The sequence below is a fragment of the Salvia hispanica genome, chromosome 1 (genome assembly GCF_023119035.1).
Source record: "Salvia hispanica cultivar TCC Black 2014 chromosome 1, UniMelb_Shisp_WGS_1.0, whole genome shotgun sequence".
Taxonomy (NCBI): domain Eukaryota; kingdom Viridiplantae; phylum Streptophyta; class Magnoliopsida; order Lamiales; family Lamiaceae; genus Salvia; species Salvia hispanica.
The window spans coordinates 6,805,040-6,823,681 of NC_062965.1; the positions used below are offsets into that span (position 1 = coordinate 6,805,040).

Genomic DNA, 18,642 nt, shown 5'->3' on the forward strand with positions numbered 1-18,642 from the left:
TTCTAAATTTCCAAATATTATTTGAAACCAAGTACTTGATAGTGAATCTATGAAATTATTACTCATGTTTGATATTTGGTACAAGATCTATTCTATATACTTGCAGATTTATTTAGTGCTAATAAAAATTACTCCTTCCGTCCCAAGGTATTAGACCAACTTTTCCTTTTGGGATGTCCCAACATATTAGACTCATTTCCTTTTTTAGCAAAAAGCATCTATCTTATTTTATTCTCCACCTACTTTTTTCTCTCTTCTCTCCCCTACTTTTCCCTCTCTCATACTTTACTCTCTCCACTTTAACTATTTAAATATCAATTCCTTAAATCATGTGCCCAAAAGAAGTGAGTCTAATACTCCGGGACGAAGGGAGTACATCATAGATTCACAGTTGTTTTGATATGTAATAATGGAACTATCATGATGGGGGATCCATGTGCATTCTAACCAATTATAGATGTTCCATGGCAGGCATGTCATGATAATCGTAGTATGTCTCGATTCAATCGATCCAATCCTTTGTCTTCTCTCTGTTAGGAGGGTGGTCGCAGATGTGGTGATTAACATATCTATTGCACGAATCACATATCCATATCATATTCAACTAAATAATTCGAATATAATATACCATTAGTATATTTATCGTACCAAGCATATACCCCTATCATCACCATCAAACACATAGCAATTTTTAACCAAAGAAGGGCCTTGGGGCGCAAGCTGGGCTTTTGGGTAGGGGTCACTCGGGTCTAAAAAAGTCCAGAGGGTTCAATGAATTTGGGGGGGGTAAAAATCATGAAACCATCGAAAGGGGTTTTCACCCTTTATTCCTTCAAAAACCTCAACCCACTATACTACAACAAGCAGAAGAAAGGATCGATCCCACGGGCGGGTTTCAAAACCCGCATTTGAGGATTTTTTAAAAAAGGGGGGGGGTCCCACGAAATTTTTTGGGGTGAGAACTTAAAACTCCCGGTTTAAACAAAACTTTACTTCCCCTTTGGGTCAAATAGATCAAGAATTTTTCCTCCCCAAACCCCCAAAAGAACGAGAACTTTTAAAACATAAGATTTTAAAAATTTGAGATTTTTTTAAAGTTCAAGGGAAATGGAAAAAACTTAACTAGACAGATTTTCCCTAATTTGGACAGACAAAAAAAAGGAAAAGAAAAGGAAAATTTCCTTAAACTCCCGGGTTCCGGAAAAAGCTTTTGGGAAAAGAAAAAAGAAAAAGGGATAAATGTGGCAGTGGGGACAGGGGGGGAAAAACAAAATACATTTTAAAAAAAAAACCGACATAAAGTAGACCCGGTTTAACTACCAAAAACCAAATCTTCTTCGGGAGTCAAACGAGAAAAAATAAAAAAAATTTAAACACCATGAAAACAGGAAACTTTAGATCTAGATTTAAAAACGAGAAATTAAAGCCTAAAATAACAGATCACCCTTTGGACCTCCCAAGGATGCAGAACAGAAATACCCATACTCATGCACAACGTAAACATCAAACCTAAATATGCGAAACTTCAACCCCAAAAAACACCAAGATTCAACAAAACCCAAACATCTCCATATCAAAACCCCCTCTTTTATCAACAAACCAACCCCCCAAACATCCAAAACAAACAAAGAACAAAGCTAAAAAACAAGAGATAAAAAATAAACTTGGGGGGGTGTCCAACCAAAAGCAAACATAAACTTCCTAATAACTAGAAATAAGTCCAAATCCCCTAATAAATTGGGTTTAAAATTCAATTTAAAAAAACCCCAAAAAGTAATAAACGAAAACCAAAAAATTTTTTTTCGCCTTCCCAAAAGGGGTTACCCAAAAAAATAACGATGGCTTAAAAGAACCACTGCGGGAATCCCCCAAAGCCAAGGTAAGGAAAACCTTCAAATGAAAATTTGAAAATAGGAACTGAACAGAGCTTGGAAAAACTTTTTTTAAGGGGAGGGTTTTACCGGCCTGGCTTTTCAAAGGGAAATTTTTTATATTGCAGCCCGATCCCTAAGGGTATCCCCCCTGAACGCCCCTTTTCCCTTGAGTAAGACTCTTTAAAATACCTGATTATTACAAGTAATTTAACTTAACTTTATATTCCTTTTTCCCGTTCTAAGCCTCTAGATCCAAATTTTCTCTTCTTCTGCATACTCGTCTGAGACTTCTTCTAAATTTCATAATTTTCCTTTCGAACTCATTTCTCTCCATCATTTATCAATGCTTCATTCTTCTTCTTTTTTTTCTAACGTTATTATTTTTATTTATTATTCCCCTCCTCGTTTTATATTACCACTCATATAATAAAAATAATCATCCATCCATACTACACACGCCAATTTGCATGAGATGAAATAGCCATCTCCTCCTCGTTTTCTCTTACACGTGCCCTCATTTCAAACCACTTAACCAACTTAAAAAATATTATTACATAACTTACTTTATAAAAAGGAAATCAAGCTCGCAAATGTAGAAATACATTATCTGCTAAAATAGTAATGGACAAAAAGTCGTACACATATACACAAAAGCGTGTATATATTTTAATTACTTTCATTAATTAAATTTAGTTTAACTATTACTGAATTATGAAAATTTATTTAATATCATTGCTTAATAAATTTCATGTCCATAATATTAATAGACAAAATAATAGCATACAAAAACATAAAAAGATATACATACTTTGGTCAAGGATGTTACAAGATCATGATGGATTATTAATGATACGCGTTCATATCTTATGTCGTACATAATCTGGTATTATAGTGGGCGAGAGGTCGACCAAGTCGGGCTTTGGGAGACGATTTGGAGTATTTAGTGTAAGGGTTTCATAGTTTGCGTGAAAATTAAAAGAGAAAGAATAAGAGATTTATTATAATTCTTTCTTATTTCATAATGAACGAAACAAGAGATATATATAGGACCCTAGGCGGTTCGACACCAAATACGATCCGGGAAAGAACCGTCAAGAAAACCCGGAAAGAAGCTTCTAATTGTGCTCGACTCAATAGGAAATAAAATTACATAAAATAATAAAATAGTCTCCATATCACTTGGGTGGACCTCACGTCCTTTGCGGTCGGCCTGCGTTCGACGCCGGCTGTGTAAGTAGAGATGATGACTGTGATCGGGGCTGTGACGTGATCCACGGCTGCTCTCCATCGAGTCCGTATCACAAGGCGTGACGAAAACAAAACATGAAATAAATTATTACAATACTTGCTGGATCTAGAATCCATTTATTTAACAAGTGGCAACAAGAAGAAATCCCAGACTAGCACGAGTGAAATCAAATTAAAGACATCAAATAGAGATACTATTAGGAATCCCTCTACCCGTTAATCCCTCCTCACTCGTAGGATACAACAAGGTATAAGGCAGCTTGGCAGGCCCAACTCTATTCTTCCACTTCCCATCAACATTCATCTCCACGATCTTCTTTTCCACCCCACTCAACTCCTTCCCAAACCTTTCAAACGCCGCCAACGCCTCTTCATCCTTGGTCCACACCGGGGTGTCCATCTGCCCGAGATATATCTCATCTGAGGCATGCCTCGACAAGATCTCGATCACGGCAACTCCTAGCAACATCTGCAGCCTCGACATAATGGTTTTCAAGAACACTTTGTCAGGGTCAGTCTTCAACAACTCATAGTCCTTGCTGCCAGGCTCGGGCATGAGCTGTCGGCTCACGGTGGGGTGGTTGGGCATGTACCCCCCATAGGGGTACTGCCCGAAGTTGATCGCTGCATGGAGCGCAGATGCAGTCCAAATTATGATGGTGCAACAGTCTATGAGGTCCTTGCGGGTATGCATTTTAGGCCACCACGGGGCATCCTTCTTGTCACCGTGCCCCTTCTCCCGAATCTCCTTCCACCATGATTGTAGCTCAGTGTCTTCCATCACAGCCTCGTCAGAAGGATAGTACACATTGCAGTAGTCATCCACCCATGTGTTTATAGCCGACCAGATTTGGAGGCCGTCCACTGCGTATGGATAGTCCTCCATAACCAAGCGGATTCCGTGTGGGGAGTTTGGATCTTCCACAGCCATGCCTCTGCACAATATACATATCATAACATAAATCAGCTAAATATAACCACGAAGAATTCTAATTATCGATAAATAACTAATCGCTAACACAAACAAACCAAATGCGTACAAGAATTTGAATAATGATAGTGTTTGGTTACTACCTTTTGAGTAGATCAGCCGGGAGTGCCTGATCAGGGAAACTCCAGTCCTTGTATATGAAGGAAGATAGCTCCATGGCATATCGACCAGGGAAGATGATCTCTTCAATAATTCCTCCAGCACTGACCAAGACTTGTCGCGCCAAAGCATTGATGTTCATTGTATCGCGGAAGTGAGGATTCAAAATCTTATGAATGGGATGCATCACGCTCAGCTGTCTGTTCGTTGCAATCACCACCGGCTCTATTGCAGCATGGGTATTCAACCTGCACTTAAATAACCATAAATAACCACCACATCTTTATATCGACAAAAAGTTGTATACTAGTGAAGATGGTATCAAAGTTACCAATGACTGATGAGCTCATGAAGTCCAGAATCACTGACTCCGACATAGGCCTTGGCCAACTGCCAAATTGAACCCTCAACACCGTCTTGTGCGGGAGTGTACACCTGACTCACAGCTCCGTGTTCATCCCCATCCGGATGTGGGAGGCTGAGCTCAATAGCCAAGGGCCTCAAACTCCCGTCGTTCTGCAAGAAAAGCAGAGTCCTTGTGGCGTACATTTTTGTTTTGGTGCTGTTGATCCTCCTCAGATACGGCATCAGCGAGTCGTGATGGTTCAGTATGAATAGTCGGTTTGTTCCCAATGCCTGCGGATAACTTAGAATCATCTCATATCATCTATGGTAATGTTGATGCAACTATAAATTGATACAACCATAAATACCTTCTCAAGAGTGAGCCCATCCACTTTATTCTTGATATGATCCCATGTTATCTTGCTACTTTGGTTCCCATATAGTTGAGTGTCAAGATTGCTCTTGGGAGGAAACTCCTACAAATTTAACAACTTCATATGTTGAGGAGATAACATCATATAGATCATACAAATGCAACATATTTGGGGAATTTCTTTTCTTCTTTCTAAATTCATGGTTGACCAAAGACTTATAGTAACATTGATGGGATTTGAATATACCTGCAGACGACTAATATTGACTGGGTTCTTCCCTGCTACCATTTCTCTAGCAAACTCTTCATCATTCCTCCATGCAGTCTTGTCCGCTGCCACCACATTTTTACACTAGTCATATAAACAAATTCTACTTCTGATTTTGGATGGTGAAACAGATATGAAGGTATACCTTTGATAATATCAGGCATTGGGTACTTGAAGAAGCCCTCATCATCTCTTGGAAGAATCTGCTTGAAAAGCTCTGAAGGCACATTGTTGAATAGGTTCTCAAGGAGAGGCCCTTCCGGCAATTTAAATCCTCCCTCATAAATCTGAAGGACGTCTTCAAAGCTCTTGAACTCGTTGCTAATGGTGGAAGATAAGTCCGTGAGAGTTGGCAGAAGGAACTGGGTAATGGATTTGAGGCCATAACCAAGAAAATCAGACTGCTTCAGATGGCCAAAGCGCTCGTCTCTTGGAACGTAAATATCCAAGCTCATAAGCAGTGGGATCCTACTCTCAGTGTTGGGATCTACATACGACAAAGACCAACTCCATCATTTTGTATTCTTCTTGCACGATAATAATACATGTTTATTTATATTGAGAATGAATTACATTACCTGAGCGAGTAGGAGGCCTGCCAGTTCTGCCCCTACGAGGATAAGGATACTGGGATGATCCACCAAGAACGGGTCGGGCGGACTCCTTACTGATATCAGGATTGCCCAAATCATTGTAATAAGCGTAGTCATAGACTCGATCCCATTCCTTCAACTCTCCGGTTCCATCTCCTCGCAAGATGAGGAGTTCCTCCTCTCTGTATGGCACTAGTGGAGGTGGAGTTTGGGAAGGAAGATAGGCCTGATTAGAAAAGAAGATGCGGTCCGATTTGTACTTGTTAGAAGGGTAGACCCAAGAGTTGCAGACGAAGTGAATGGGGGCGTGCTCGTGGCCGGGGACACCCTCCAGAGTTAGGGTTTTGAGGAAGAATTCAGTGAAGTGGGAGTTCTTTATCAGGAATGCGCCTGGGATTCCGATCTCTTCATCCCAATCGAATGTCACCTCGTACGTTGAATCTCCCGGTTTCAAAGATGGGATTGTTGTGATCCATCTTTCTAGCCCTGCCGCTTTTCCCACCTTTCCCTTCAACTTATTTCCTGCATGTATATTTCAGGTTACTTATTTCCTGTTCGAATCTACTCGTAATACTCCCTCTGTCCCATTAGAAATGAAATGTTTTCCTTTTTGGTCTATCCCATTAAAAATGAAACGTTTCTAAAAATGGAAACAATACCCTCTCTACTTTTTCATCTCTCTTACTTTCTCTTCATTAACTCAGAAAACAGCACTACATAAAATCATGTGCCGAAAAGTAAATGTTGCATATTTAATGAGACGGAGGGAGTATATTCTATTTTGCTCTATGTTACTTGCATCATTTAATTTTTGACAATAACTTTATTCTTTCATATTTTTGACAATAACTTTATTCTTACTAAAGAAATGCTTCAAATATATATATACATACATAACAGAGAGAGAGAGCGCACCTGCATAGACGGAATGGACGGAGCTGATGAGACGCAGAGTGACAGATTGACCAACCAATTCATGAAGATTATCAAGAAGTGATCCCCCAATGTCATTGAAGTCTAGAACATTCTTATTCATCAACACTACTTTTCCTTTAATCTTCTTCCCATCCCCATTTATCCCTGACAACGTATTCACTAAGCCTTTCAACATCTCTCTAGTAGTGTTCTACAAATAAAGGATGAGTGAAGAGAAATCGGAAAGTGAATGTATTTATAGACACGACTAGATGCTCTCTAGTGTATTTAAATACTCATTTTTCATATTTTCGTATATATTCTATACATAGGTAGGAGGTGGTCTTGACTCATGTTTTTGTCAATCATCAAAGACTCTTATCTGCTTTGAAAATTGCGAATAGTAATTTTAGTAACCTATAACATTATTATACTGTAAAGTTATTTAAATAATACTATCACTTTATTCATCAAGAAAAAATGTTACTTTCTTTCCCTAATAAATAGTCTATTTTTCAATTTTGGTTCGTCTATCAAAATTAATCTCATTTCAGTTCATTCATCAAAAGTATCTTTTTTTATATAAAAAATTTAATCACTTTTTTATATTACTCCTTGCATCTATAAAAAAATAAAAACTTCATCCGTCTCATAATAGATGTCACACTTTCTTTTTTAGTTTGTCCCATCACATTTTCTTTTTTGGAAAAAAACTTCCTCTCACATTTTCTTTTCTCTCTCCACCTAACAAACAAAACAACATCACCTAAAATCTCGTGTCAGTCCTCAAGTGTGTCATCTATTATGGGACGGAGGGAGTAAGTTTTTTATGTCTGTCCACCAAAATTAATTTCATTTCTATTTATAAAATATTTTTATTACTTTTATTCTCCCTTATCTAATTTACCCACTTTTTATCATTATATTTACTACTTTACAAATTTATATGAAAACTCGTTTCGATTATAAATAAGATTATATTTTTATAGGTGAGAGAGTTTTAACTTTTAACTTTCAAGTCATTGAAGACGAACGTACGATTGATTGAGTGAGGACTAAAACTTAGGCATTCAAATTCGAGAAGGAGCATAGTCGTAGATTACTAACCAATTTCTAATATTGGAACTAACTAAGAATTAACATTAATCATCGATATTTGTATGATTTATGCCATCAACGAATTATACTATTACTGTCACGCACATTACTATTCTCTTCAATATATAACAATGCAAAACACATTTACTATAACCCTTACCCCACTTCATTACTCTATCCATCTCTAACTACAATAATTTGAATTCCTGCTTCACATTACTATTCTCCTCAATATATAACAATGCAAAACACATTTACTATAACCCTTGCCCCACTTCAATAATTTGAATATATCCCTGCTTCATATCTCTCTAACACCAATAATTTGAATCCCAGCTTCACACCAATAATTTGAATCTTCATTTCCTATTACTACTTTTTAGTTATCATTCACTTTATAAAATTGAATAACATTATAAATAACAAAGTTACTACATTAAAAAATCATTAAAAAATATGTTGGTATTAATTGAGTTTAAAAATTACAAATATCAAAAACTAAATTTTCTAAAAAATTACATTAATTATAAACTAAAAAATACATAATTTAAATTTCTATTTTTTTTATTTGAAAAATTAAATTTTAAGTATGAAATATATTAAATAAATTATTTATAATATAAATTCGAATCCAATTATAGAAGAAATTCTTGTTTATGCGGGATCACATTTGCAACCGGCATAACAACATATCCCACACTATCCCCAATCCCCATGCAGTGCCATCCCCCTCCCTGTCTCCATTCCCGGCACTCCCCCCCTCCTCAGCAACGGGAGTCGCATCATATTGTACCTCTTCGCGCGGTGTGGCGCCTAGACAAATGTTCTGCTAATGATGCCCTAATGCAATAGTAGATAGACAAATAGGAAATAAAAAAATACTCCTTTCGTCCTACGGTAAGTATGGTGTATTCCTCTTTGAACCGTCGCAACTAACTTGATGCATTTTTTTATTAGAAAAAAAGAACATTCTATTTCTCATACTTTATTATTTTTCCTACTCTTTCTTTCTATTTTTTTCTCCATCTTACTTTATTTTCTCTTTATTTAATCATTATATAACATTAAAAATGTGTGTAAAAAAAATGTCATATTTACGCAGGACAGAGGAGATTCAACTAGCGTGCGATGCGAGGATCTTATCATGAATTTGGCAAATCTTATCTCAACTCTCAACTACCTACTATTTTAATTAACCTATCTTATTGTTTTTTGGTACTAATAGAGAGTACATTACATGCTCCAAATGCTATAGGATATGAAATGATTGAAATCTGCTAGTATTAATTAGGCGTAGTGTATAGTAAGATAATAATTAAGTGATGGGATATGAAATGAAAATCTGCTAGTATTAATTAGGCGTAGTGTATAGTAATATACTCCCTCCATCCGCCATTAGAAGTCTCATTCAATGGCGGCACGGGTTTTAAAAAATGTTAAGAAAAGTGGGTAGAAAAAAGTTAATGGAATAGAGGTCCCACTTGTATATATTAGTTTTAAATTAAATGTGAGTAGAATGAGTTAGGTGGAGGTGAGACCCTAGTACCATTTATGGTAAAAGTGAATCGAGACTCTTATTCGTAGACGGACTAAAATGGAAAAACGAGACTCTTATTCGTGGACAGAGAGAGTAATAATTAAGTGATAGGATATGAAATGATTGAATTCTGCTAGTAGTCCCTCCGTCCCACATAAGTGAGTACAAACTTTTCGGCATGAGATTTAAGAAAATAAGATTTTGTTAGTAAAGTGGAAAGTGAATAAAGTAAGAGAGTTAATAAAGTAGAGAGAAAAAGTAAGAGAGAGAATACCAAAAAAAGAAAATGAGTCACTTATCTTGGAATGTTCCAAAAATGAATATGAGTCGCTTATCTTGGGACGGGGGAGTATTAATTAGGCGTAGAGTATAATAAGATAATTAAGTGAGTAGTTTACAACCTATATCACGAACTTAATTATACTCAAACACACATGCACTGACACTTTGTTTTTTTGACAATTTTTCATTAGACTTTTTGAAATTTGCAAATATATAAAAAATTTCTAATTTTAGCGGTTAGAGTTTTCCCAATTGTTGGGCGAGAAATGACGTAAACACGAACATGGTCCGTAAACGTGGATACCAACATATACTTCATCCGTTTCATAGTAATGGAGGTATTTCTTTTCGGCACGAAGATTAAAAAAAATTGTGTTAGGTGGGTTAAATAAAAGGGAGAGTAAAGTGGAAAATGAAAAAGGTAGAGAGATGAAGAGAGAAAAAAAGTAAAATAGAGTAAAGTATGTTGTTGAAAAATGTGTTGACTTTTATTAAAAAATGAAATGACTTTATTACTATTGAACGTATCGAAATGGCAAAATAACTCTACTATTATGGAATGGAGGGAGGGAGTACAAATTAATTAACGTCGATTGATTTGCAATTAAGCACTAAATTGAAATTTACAATACTCAAAATTTGTTAATTTTATAGAGAAAATTAACCTATAAAATGGGGGCGGGTATTATTAAAATATAAATACATTATTATTACACTTTGTGATTGACATATTTGGTTTTATAACAGCTGTATACTGAAAGATGAAGGCCACCACGCAATCTCTGTATTTCCCATACTTTTCAATATTAATTAATTGAAATTTCCCACGCTGTCTCAGCAAGTTCCCATGCATTTCGATCCCATGCTTAATTAAATAAGCATAACGCAAGTAATTGCGATAATGAAATCTTTATCTTATCTCATCACATCCTTATATCCTTTCATTTATTAATTTTATCTCCTTACATGCTCAATTTCATAATAATATAGTACTTCTTGCTTTTCTAAACCAGTAAATCGTCGCTCTCAAATTATACGACGATAAAATGTATTAGACGTACATTTTATCTTTAATCAAAAGATAAAGGATTTGATAGGCCATAATTATTCTTGCACCGGAAAAAATTACATATATAAACCTAATGTAGAGTAAGTATTAAAGATTTGGTTGAGCATTTTGTTGCAAATAAAAAAACATTAACATCTGATAAAATATCCATTCAACTAATTATTAGTTAAATTTTTATAGGGAAAATTTTTTTTTCCGCGAACTTTGTTAAGATATCAATTTTGGTACGTAACATTTTATAATATCTTTTAAAGTCTATTAACTTCGATATAATATCGTTTGGATTGCTTTTTTATATTTCAAACTTTTTGGCCGAAAAATACCCTCAAGTTCATGAAATGCATTTTCAGTCTATTATTTTCTTTTCTTTATAAAAATATTTAATTTATCTCTTTTTTCCCTTTATTAAAAAGAGAGAATGAAAAATGGAGAAGAAAAGAGAAAAAAAAGGAAGGAGGGAAGAAAGGGGAAACAAAATAAGAGAGATAAATTAAATATTTTAATAAAGAAAATAGATCAAATAGATGAAATTCCTTTTATGGGTTTGGAGATATTTTTATCGAAAAAAGTTTGAAACAGTGAAAAAGGAGCTCAAACAATATTATATCAAAGTTAATGAACTTTAAAAGATATTTTCAAACGTTATGGATCAAAATTGATACATTAGCAAAATTTGCAGACAAAAAAAAATGTTTCTTCAATTTTTTAAGAACAGATGAAATCGGGGGTGGATCCCCTGCTATGATTTAAATCACAGCACAGAATGTTGTGCTTAAGACGCAAGAGTTAAGGAACAAAACGCAGCCTCCTTTCTCATTCCCTTATTTTAATATTTTTCATCCTTTTCTTTCCCTCTTTTAACAATATATCAATTCATGTTTTTACACTTTAATTGAAAAATATTATAAAATGAGTCCTATAAAATATAAGTATCATTCATGAAATAAAATATTTATCTCAAAAGTATGTTCATAACTACATTTAACAGTTTCAGATTTTGCGTAAAAACCAGTAATTGACCGAGAGAAAAAAAATTAAGAATAGCATATTTTTGAGCTAAATATTCATTATTTAAAATACAAAAGAAGAATAAAAATATTAAAAAAGAGAATGCTGAGAAAGCTATTAAATCTGAAATATTAGTTGTAGTGTAAAAACAAGAATTGATATATTGTTAAAAGAGAGAAAGAAAAGGATGAAAAATATTAAAATAAGGGAATGAGGAAAGGTGGCTGCGTTTTGTTCCTTAACTCTCGCGTATTATGCACTGCATTCTGTGTTGTGATATAAATCACAGTAGGGGATCCACCCCCGATAAAGTCGGTAGTTTTGAATGCATCAAGTGATCAAACAAAAATAATCAAATTTCACTTTATACATCATAAATTCATCATTCTTTTAAGTAGTAGCTAGCGTTATTTATGTTGCCTTATGGCGGCAACAATAAATAGTAATAATTTACTTATATAACCTTGAAAACAAAAAATTGCCCAAAATCGAATCTAACTCAATGATTATATCAAATAAAATTACATTATATTATTACATATAATTTGATATATTTCTTGTAAAAATAGAATATTAAATTAAAAATATTTATGTGAAATTTAAAATTTTGTATTGTTTTTAGAGAGAGAAATCGATTTCCATAATGAGTTTGAGAAGAATAACAGTTTGAAATCTTATATTCAAATGTCAAAACCTATCCTTTTAATCTAAAAGTTAAGAAAAATGAGATTAGTGGTAGCCATTAGATCGCACAATTATGTGGTACGGATTGAGTTATTAGTTTTCATGAAACAGCATGCATCTAGTTAAGATAGCTGATCCTCAGTTAGTCTTGTCGTTCTTTGATACTCCCTCCGTCCCATAAAGATTGTCCCAGTTCATTTTTTGCTCTAGTTTTGCAAAAATAATAAATAGGTAAAGTTGAAAGAGAGCAAAATAAAAGAAAGAATAATGTAGGTAAGACTATTCTCTACATTATTCTCTCTTTTACTTTACTTTCTCTCTATTTTAACTATTTATTATTATTTTTGCAAAACGAGTGTGAAAAAGGAAATGAGACAATCTTTCTGAGACGGAGAGAGTAATTACAAACGATTTACCTTAGCATAATAGTGGAATTGGTTAACAAAAGTAACTCTATTCTTGTCTATTATCTGAACATCCAAGTTGGAAATGACCTTGAAGAGGAAATATATGATACAAACCCAAAAGGTATATAATAGTAGGAAAAAATAAAATAAGAGATTAAGATAAATAAATCAGCATATAACGACCCAAAAAGGAGCATGACTCAACTACAATGGAACAAATACATCATTATGCAATATTTTCAACGTGATCTTCCTCTCAAAAAAAAAATATGTTTCACATAATCATTCAGCAAATGAATCAGCCTGAATAGCAGAGGCATTTACCGAGAAGAATAACAGAAACATGTTTGAGTGATCAATCAATATGCGTAAAATAGAAGGGCCCTTTGTCATTCAGAGAAATAGTTGCATTTCCTCTCTTTCTAGTAGAAATACAAAGTAATAGACCACATCAAAATCATAGGCAAGAAGACGGAATCTCCAGTCCAAAGTGGCCATAACCTATACATTCTCAACGACAGATAGCCAAGCTTCTTTCTGGCTATCGCGCAAATAACAGGCACACACAACAAAAAAGTTGTTTTGACATTATCATGTATAACAAAATACAATGGAGATTTACACACTAATTGTACAAACAAGACAACTAAGAAAATGCAGGGCCAGAGAAATCAAATCAGAATCAAAGAATATCTTTTGCTAGCCTCACTGGTTTGTCTTTCAAAAATGCTATCTCACTGCTTGCTGTGGTAATAAGATGGTGGTCTATTTCCTCCTCTTCGCTTTCTCCTGTTGCATATGCTGCACCATTGTCGCCACCATCTTCTGTTTACAAAATACAACGTATGCAAATAGTTATTAGGGAAATTCAGCCTGATCAACAAAAGAGACGCAGTTGATCTAATCAAGTCACATATATTAAAAGAGCCGCAGCAATGACAAGTCTATTTGACACCTAGATAACATGTCAATCTACTCTATTAGTAACTTTGATAATAATCAGCTTGTAAGCATATCAACTGTTCGAAACCGTGTTAAGGGCTTTGACTCTTTCCTCTATAGTAATTAAAACTTCAAGAAAAATGAGATTTACCTAACCAACAAACACAAATATCAATAAACTTTACTTTGACCCTGTCATTATAGATGTGGAAAAAGAGGCAAGACTTATCCTCTAGAACCTGTATTGAATCACAATATTCGAATACACAAAAGGGCATCGGACAGCAGCTGTTAAAGGATCTAATAAGCCAAACATAAATTGCTACCAATTACCATTTGTAATATGTACATGACTAAAAACGACTACCTTTTAGCTAGGTTGTTCATCACTAATTCGAGAAAGGATTTAAAAGCTATCAAAGATATGAAAAGTAAAATTTCTCTAATGAATGCTTGAACAAGAAATCAGATATAGTCCGATGTTAGTTGTACATGATTAATAACAAGCTGAAGATGCAGGATTTGTCTATTTCTCCTAATTAGATAATGCTGTATTTATTTTCATTCCCGCAGCATGGGAGTAGCCCAGGATTTTCAGACATTTCAATCTCATTACCAATAAATGATGAACTGCGTGATAAAGCTTATATATATCATCTAGTGCAATCTTATAAAACTTGCCTGAACACATTTCAACATCAGGAAGATTTGCCACTTGAGTAGCCTGGATACTTTCAGGCAGCAGACAGTTGCAGAAAGAGCCTGAAATTAGACAATATGATGTGAGAGGGGGATGCAGAAGGGGTGTATACAGCATTTGAAAGTAAAATATAAAGGTGTTTGTTTTAAAAGAAACTTAATTGGGTTGCCTAAGATCAAAAGCTTATTACATGCAATCCTATTTAACTCTTACCCATCCGCGCCAATCGATTAACCCACCCAGGTATAGATTTTCCAGTGAGTCGCTGACAAACTTCATCAGTGAAATGATTGCAATTCTTAGAAATTAGATTGTATGTATCACCATGATAGTCATTGGAGAGATGTTCCATAAATGACCTAAATTCTGAACGAGACATGTCAGTGCTTCCCAAATGGATTGCACGTCTAAAGAGAAAACCAGGGCAACCTCTGGGTTCAACCTCAAACACTCCACTTGTTGGGTACTCATGAGCTCCAAATCCATATTCCAGGCCATGCGCTATTTTATAAAATTGAGAAAAAAAATATAACTGGGTGATTAATTACATTCGGAAGAGAAATTCAGAAGAGAAATTATCTAAGAGAATATCACATAAAAATGACAAAACTAACAGTTCAAGAAGTCATACAAATGACATGTCATATCCAGTTCAAGATAAAAAAAAGGCGGACAATATTATCATTGGCATGAGTGCTAAATTCATTCAAGATAATCTCTATCGGCCCTATTCTATTCTTTTGCCTATGTCATATATGACTCCTGGTTATTATGTACTCTTTGGCTACATACGGAAAAAAAAGGAAACAAGATCGATTCGATTGGTCGATTGGTTAAATTATTGATGTTGCAATTTAATTAGCTAATTGACAGATTTTATTCTTATTTTATTAACACTGTTAAGAGTAGACTGTAGAGGTAAGGATCACTTAGAAGATTAGTGAATAGTTTGAGCGTCTAATGGAACCACCATTATTGCTTTTCCATGTAGTTCTTCATTCCTTTATATGATCTGGTTACCAGAGAAAGAGATTATACTTTGCTCCTCGTGCGGATCAACCCTTACTTGCTATTGACTACATTTGTAGTAGGCTAAGATAATTAGAAATATTTTTGGCCATGTAACCCTTGAACAACGGATAAATGCGCATGTCAATAGACCTTTGAGGATACAATCCACATTCCATTTTATGCTTTCATAAACCAAGTCAAAAAATAACTAAGATATTAAGAGGGAAGCAAATATTGACTTGGCCATGTTCTCTGATAAAAATAAAGGAATTCATGAGGATGAAGATTAATGGATTTGAAGTCTTTATCTCAAAACATGTTGTTCATTCAAAGTACAAAATCCTTTCCTTTCATCGAAAGTTACATAATACCTGATCAGGCATGAATTTGAATTTTAAAAGGTTTTATAATAAGTTAGTTGGAGATAAAATCGGAAAGTGTTCCAATATTGATAATACATTGACCTACTTGTATCTAATTCACTCTAAATGACACAAGTGATCTAATTATCCAACCCTGATGATGAAGCAACTATCTTAAATCACACTAAGGGAAATAATTCATGGCTTACATGTTTTTGAGGGTACAAACAAGAATCGTGGATGATTAAATATCATACTGCCTTTGTTTCAATTTCATGTCATTCTAATAATAAGGAGAAAGTTGGAAGAAATGCAAGTAAAATGGGTGTCTTATCTTAATGTCTACAAGTTATTCATAACTGGAAACAATAGATAGCCAGAAAGTGGATGAATGTTATTTATCAATCTTAAGGTTCTAAGAAGGACACAGAGCTTTCTTTCAATATACAGAACAAGAAGCTGAAATTATGTAGTGCATACTGCATAGGTAAAGCACAAAAATTTACCATGTCTTTGTTCACTCCTATAGCCTAATATCTCATCTTTGTAACTACCATGCAGTGCACATGTGGAAAGTTTACAGATAAACTCTGCTTTCTGAAATTATATTTAAACTGCCCACATGCCATGGCTCATGCCCTCTCTATTAAACCGCACTAATACCAGACTACCAGAGAACTTTCGTTGTTATTTATCAACGCAAAGGTCCAGGAGACAGGAAACGCCGCTTAGAATTTAAATCTATTCATGGTCGCTAGCCACTGGAAATAAGATAGGAGATTATAGTAAGTCTAGGAGTTGAAGTGACATTATCAACTACTCCCTCCGTCCCCCATTATGTGGGGCCCAATTTTCCATTTTGGTCCGTCCCTTATTAATTGTCCCATATCACTTTTACTCCTTTTGGTAATGGACCCACATTCCACTAACTCAATTTCACTCACATTTTATTATAAAACTAATATACTAAAGTAGGACCAAGTCCCACATACCAAAGTGGGACACATATTGGGTGAGAGAGGGAGTAATTAGGATGCTTTGGCATACAATTTGGTGGAATTTCCAAGGTTGTGGAAGAATCCTATTGCACAATGCAGGCTCACCAGTTCTCTTCATGAATAATGATAACAAATTACATGCAGAAAAAGCTTGAACCATATTCTATCAGATGCAGAACCACCAGATAGAAACATTAAGTTGACGCGTACTTACAGCAAGCGAAACTGCTTTGATCAAATCAAACAATGCTCATTTAATCTGGAATTCTATTGCAAAGAAATCAAGCCTACTGTGGCCTATGTAGAATGAGTATAAGTAAATTCCTTAAGAAATCAGAACCACCTAACATGCAATTAGAAAGACAAAACATGAGAAAACTCTCAGTTAGCTGTCGGGTCAAATCATTAGATAATACAAACTTCATCTATAAGCCTATCATATATTTAAGGTGTTGTAAAAAATAGAGCGAACGATATCAATTAACATCAGCAAAAATGACATAAAAATAGTAAAATACAAGCATTTGACCTAGTCTAGCAGTGAATATTCATTTTCTATTGTCATTGTCCAACTAAAACAGGAAAACGCAAGGTATCATATCATTACCACTTAGCTTGCACAGGAGATGAATAAATCTTTGGATAAATGTCCCAATCCATGGGAAAACTATGCTGCTACTGTTTTTGGCTAAGTTAACATTGTTTCCTATTGATAGCAGATTAACCAATTGGTACCGGCGTTACAAAGTATGTAGACCAATGCAAACACAAAGACATGATGAGGTGCTCTGTCATTAAGCATATTAGAAAAAAATGAGGCTTGGTTGATTATACCTTCTATGCCGGAATGAAAAACCCCGCATCCAACCCAATAAAGGTAGTTGTTTATAGGAGTGAGATCATATACATTTAGGTAAAGTGGCGCATGACTTTTATCCGAGATTTTCTGCTCCCTGGGTGAACTATCTGAGCTCGTAGAAATCGGAAACAATCGCATTGTATCAATCCCCTCAACCACACCAAAAATGCTCCAGACTATACGTATATCAATATATATATCTACACTTGTTTGCTAAATCTCAAGAGCTCAGCATCCTAGAGTTCCACAATCCCTGGGGAAAGAGAAAATTAGGGATGCAATTACGTTAGGTCATCAGCAAATTCAGTTGAACAATTGCAAATAAATTACACAAAAATTACTAGTTTCATGCAATAAACAGATCAGTAATGTTGGAGAGACAGACTTCGATTCACAACCCTAAAAAAGAAATTACGAACAATCAAAATGATGATTGGGCGATTTGTAAGCCTAGGCTAATGTTGTTACATTTCACATACCTTCAATGGAACCACACATGCCAGTGTGTGAATTCGTAATCACATACAGATGTATATCTGAAAATCTAGAGAGAGAATCTACAGAAGAATTGAAGGGTAATTCGTCGCAGATATGAATTCCGAATGATTACATTCATGAGGGATAGAGAAAGAACTGATTTATTAAAAAGGTTTTATTTAATGAAAAATGGAGGAATGATTAGTGCTATTACTATTTTAATTTACTCTATTATCTCCTCTAAAAATTAGAACTTTTGAACAATAAAGATTTAAATATAAAAATTAATAAAGTAAAAGAAATATAAAAAAATATTTTATTAAAAAATAGTACCTCATTAAATAAAACAATAAATAACAACCTTAAAGCTTCATTTGTTAAATATTACTATGTGTATATCTTATTTTAAATGTATGTTTTGGTACATAAAGTATATGGTGCAAGGATCCTCTTATAATGCTATAAGCATTATAAGAGAAGTTTTATACAATATACATGTATA

General features: G+C 34.5%; 2 protein-coding genes across 3 annotated transcripts; both read right to left on the bottom strand.

Annotated features, from left to right (window-relative positions):
- Positions 1 to 2,851: 2,851 nt before the first annotated feature.
- On the bottom strand, positions 2,852 to 6,929 carry LOC125201156 (probable linoleate 9S-lipoxygenase 5). The gene is made up of 8 exons (XM_048099124.1): positions 6,707 to 6,929; positions 5,777 to 6,313; positions 5,344 to 5,685; positions 5,178 to 5,263; positions 4,926 to 5,033; positions 4,544 to 4,848; positions 4,197 to 4,460; positions 2,852 to 4,057 (listed from the first exon to the last, which is right to left on the bottom strand). Exons 1-8 carry the CDS (start codon positions 6,900 to 6,902, stop codon positions 3,304 to 3,306), a joined length of 2,592 nt encoding a protein of 863 aa, XP_047955081.1. The 5' UTR covers positions 6,903 to 6,929; the 3' UTR covers positions 2,852 to 3,303.
- Positions 6,930 to 13,156: 6,227 nt separating this feature from the next.
- LOC125201870 (deSI-like protein At4g17486) lies at positions 13,157 to 18,291 on the bottom strand. 2 transcript variants are annotated; one of them, XM_048100169.1, is made up of 5 exons: positions 18,143 to 18,291; positions 17,639 to 17,916; positions 14,647 to 14,934; positions 14,415 to 14,495; positions 13,157 to 13,613 (listed from the first exon to the last, which is right to left on the bottom strand). In XM_048100169.1, exons 2-5 carry the CDS (start codon positions 17,799 to 17,801, stop codon positions 13,474 to 13,476), a joined length of 672 nt encoding a protein of 223 aa, XP_047956126.1. In that variant the 5' UTR covers positions 17,802 to 17,916; positions 18,143 to 18,291; the 3' UTR covers positions 13,157 to 13,473. The 2 variants fall into 2 exon arrangements, with proteins under 2 accessions (XP_047956126.1, XP_047956118.1); XM_048100161.1 differs by having other exon boundaries at positions 13,157 to 13,616.
- Between the last annotated feature and the right edge of the window lie 351 nt (positions 18,292 to 18,642).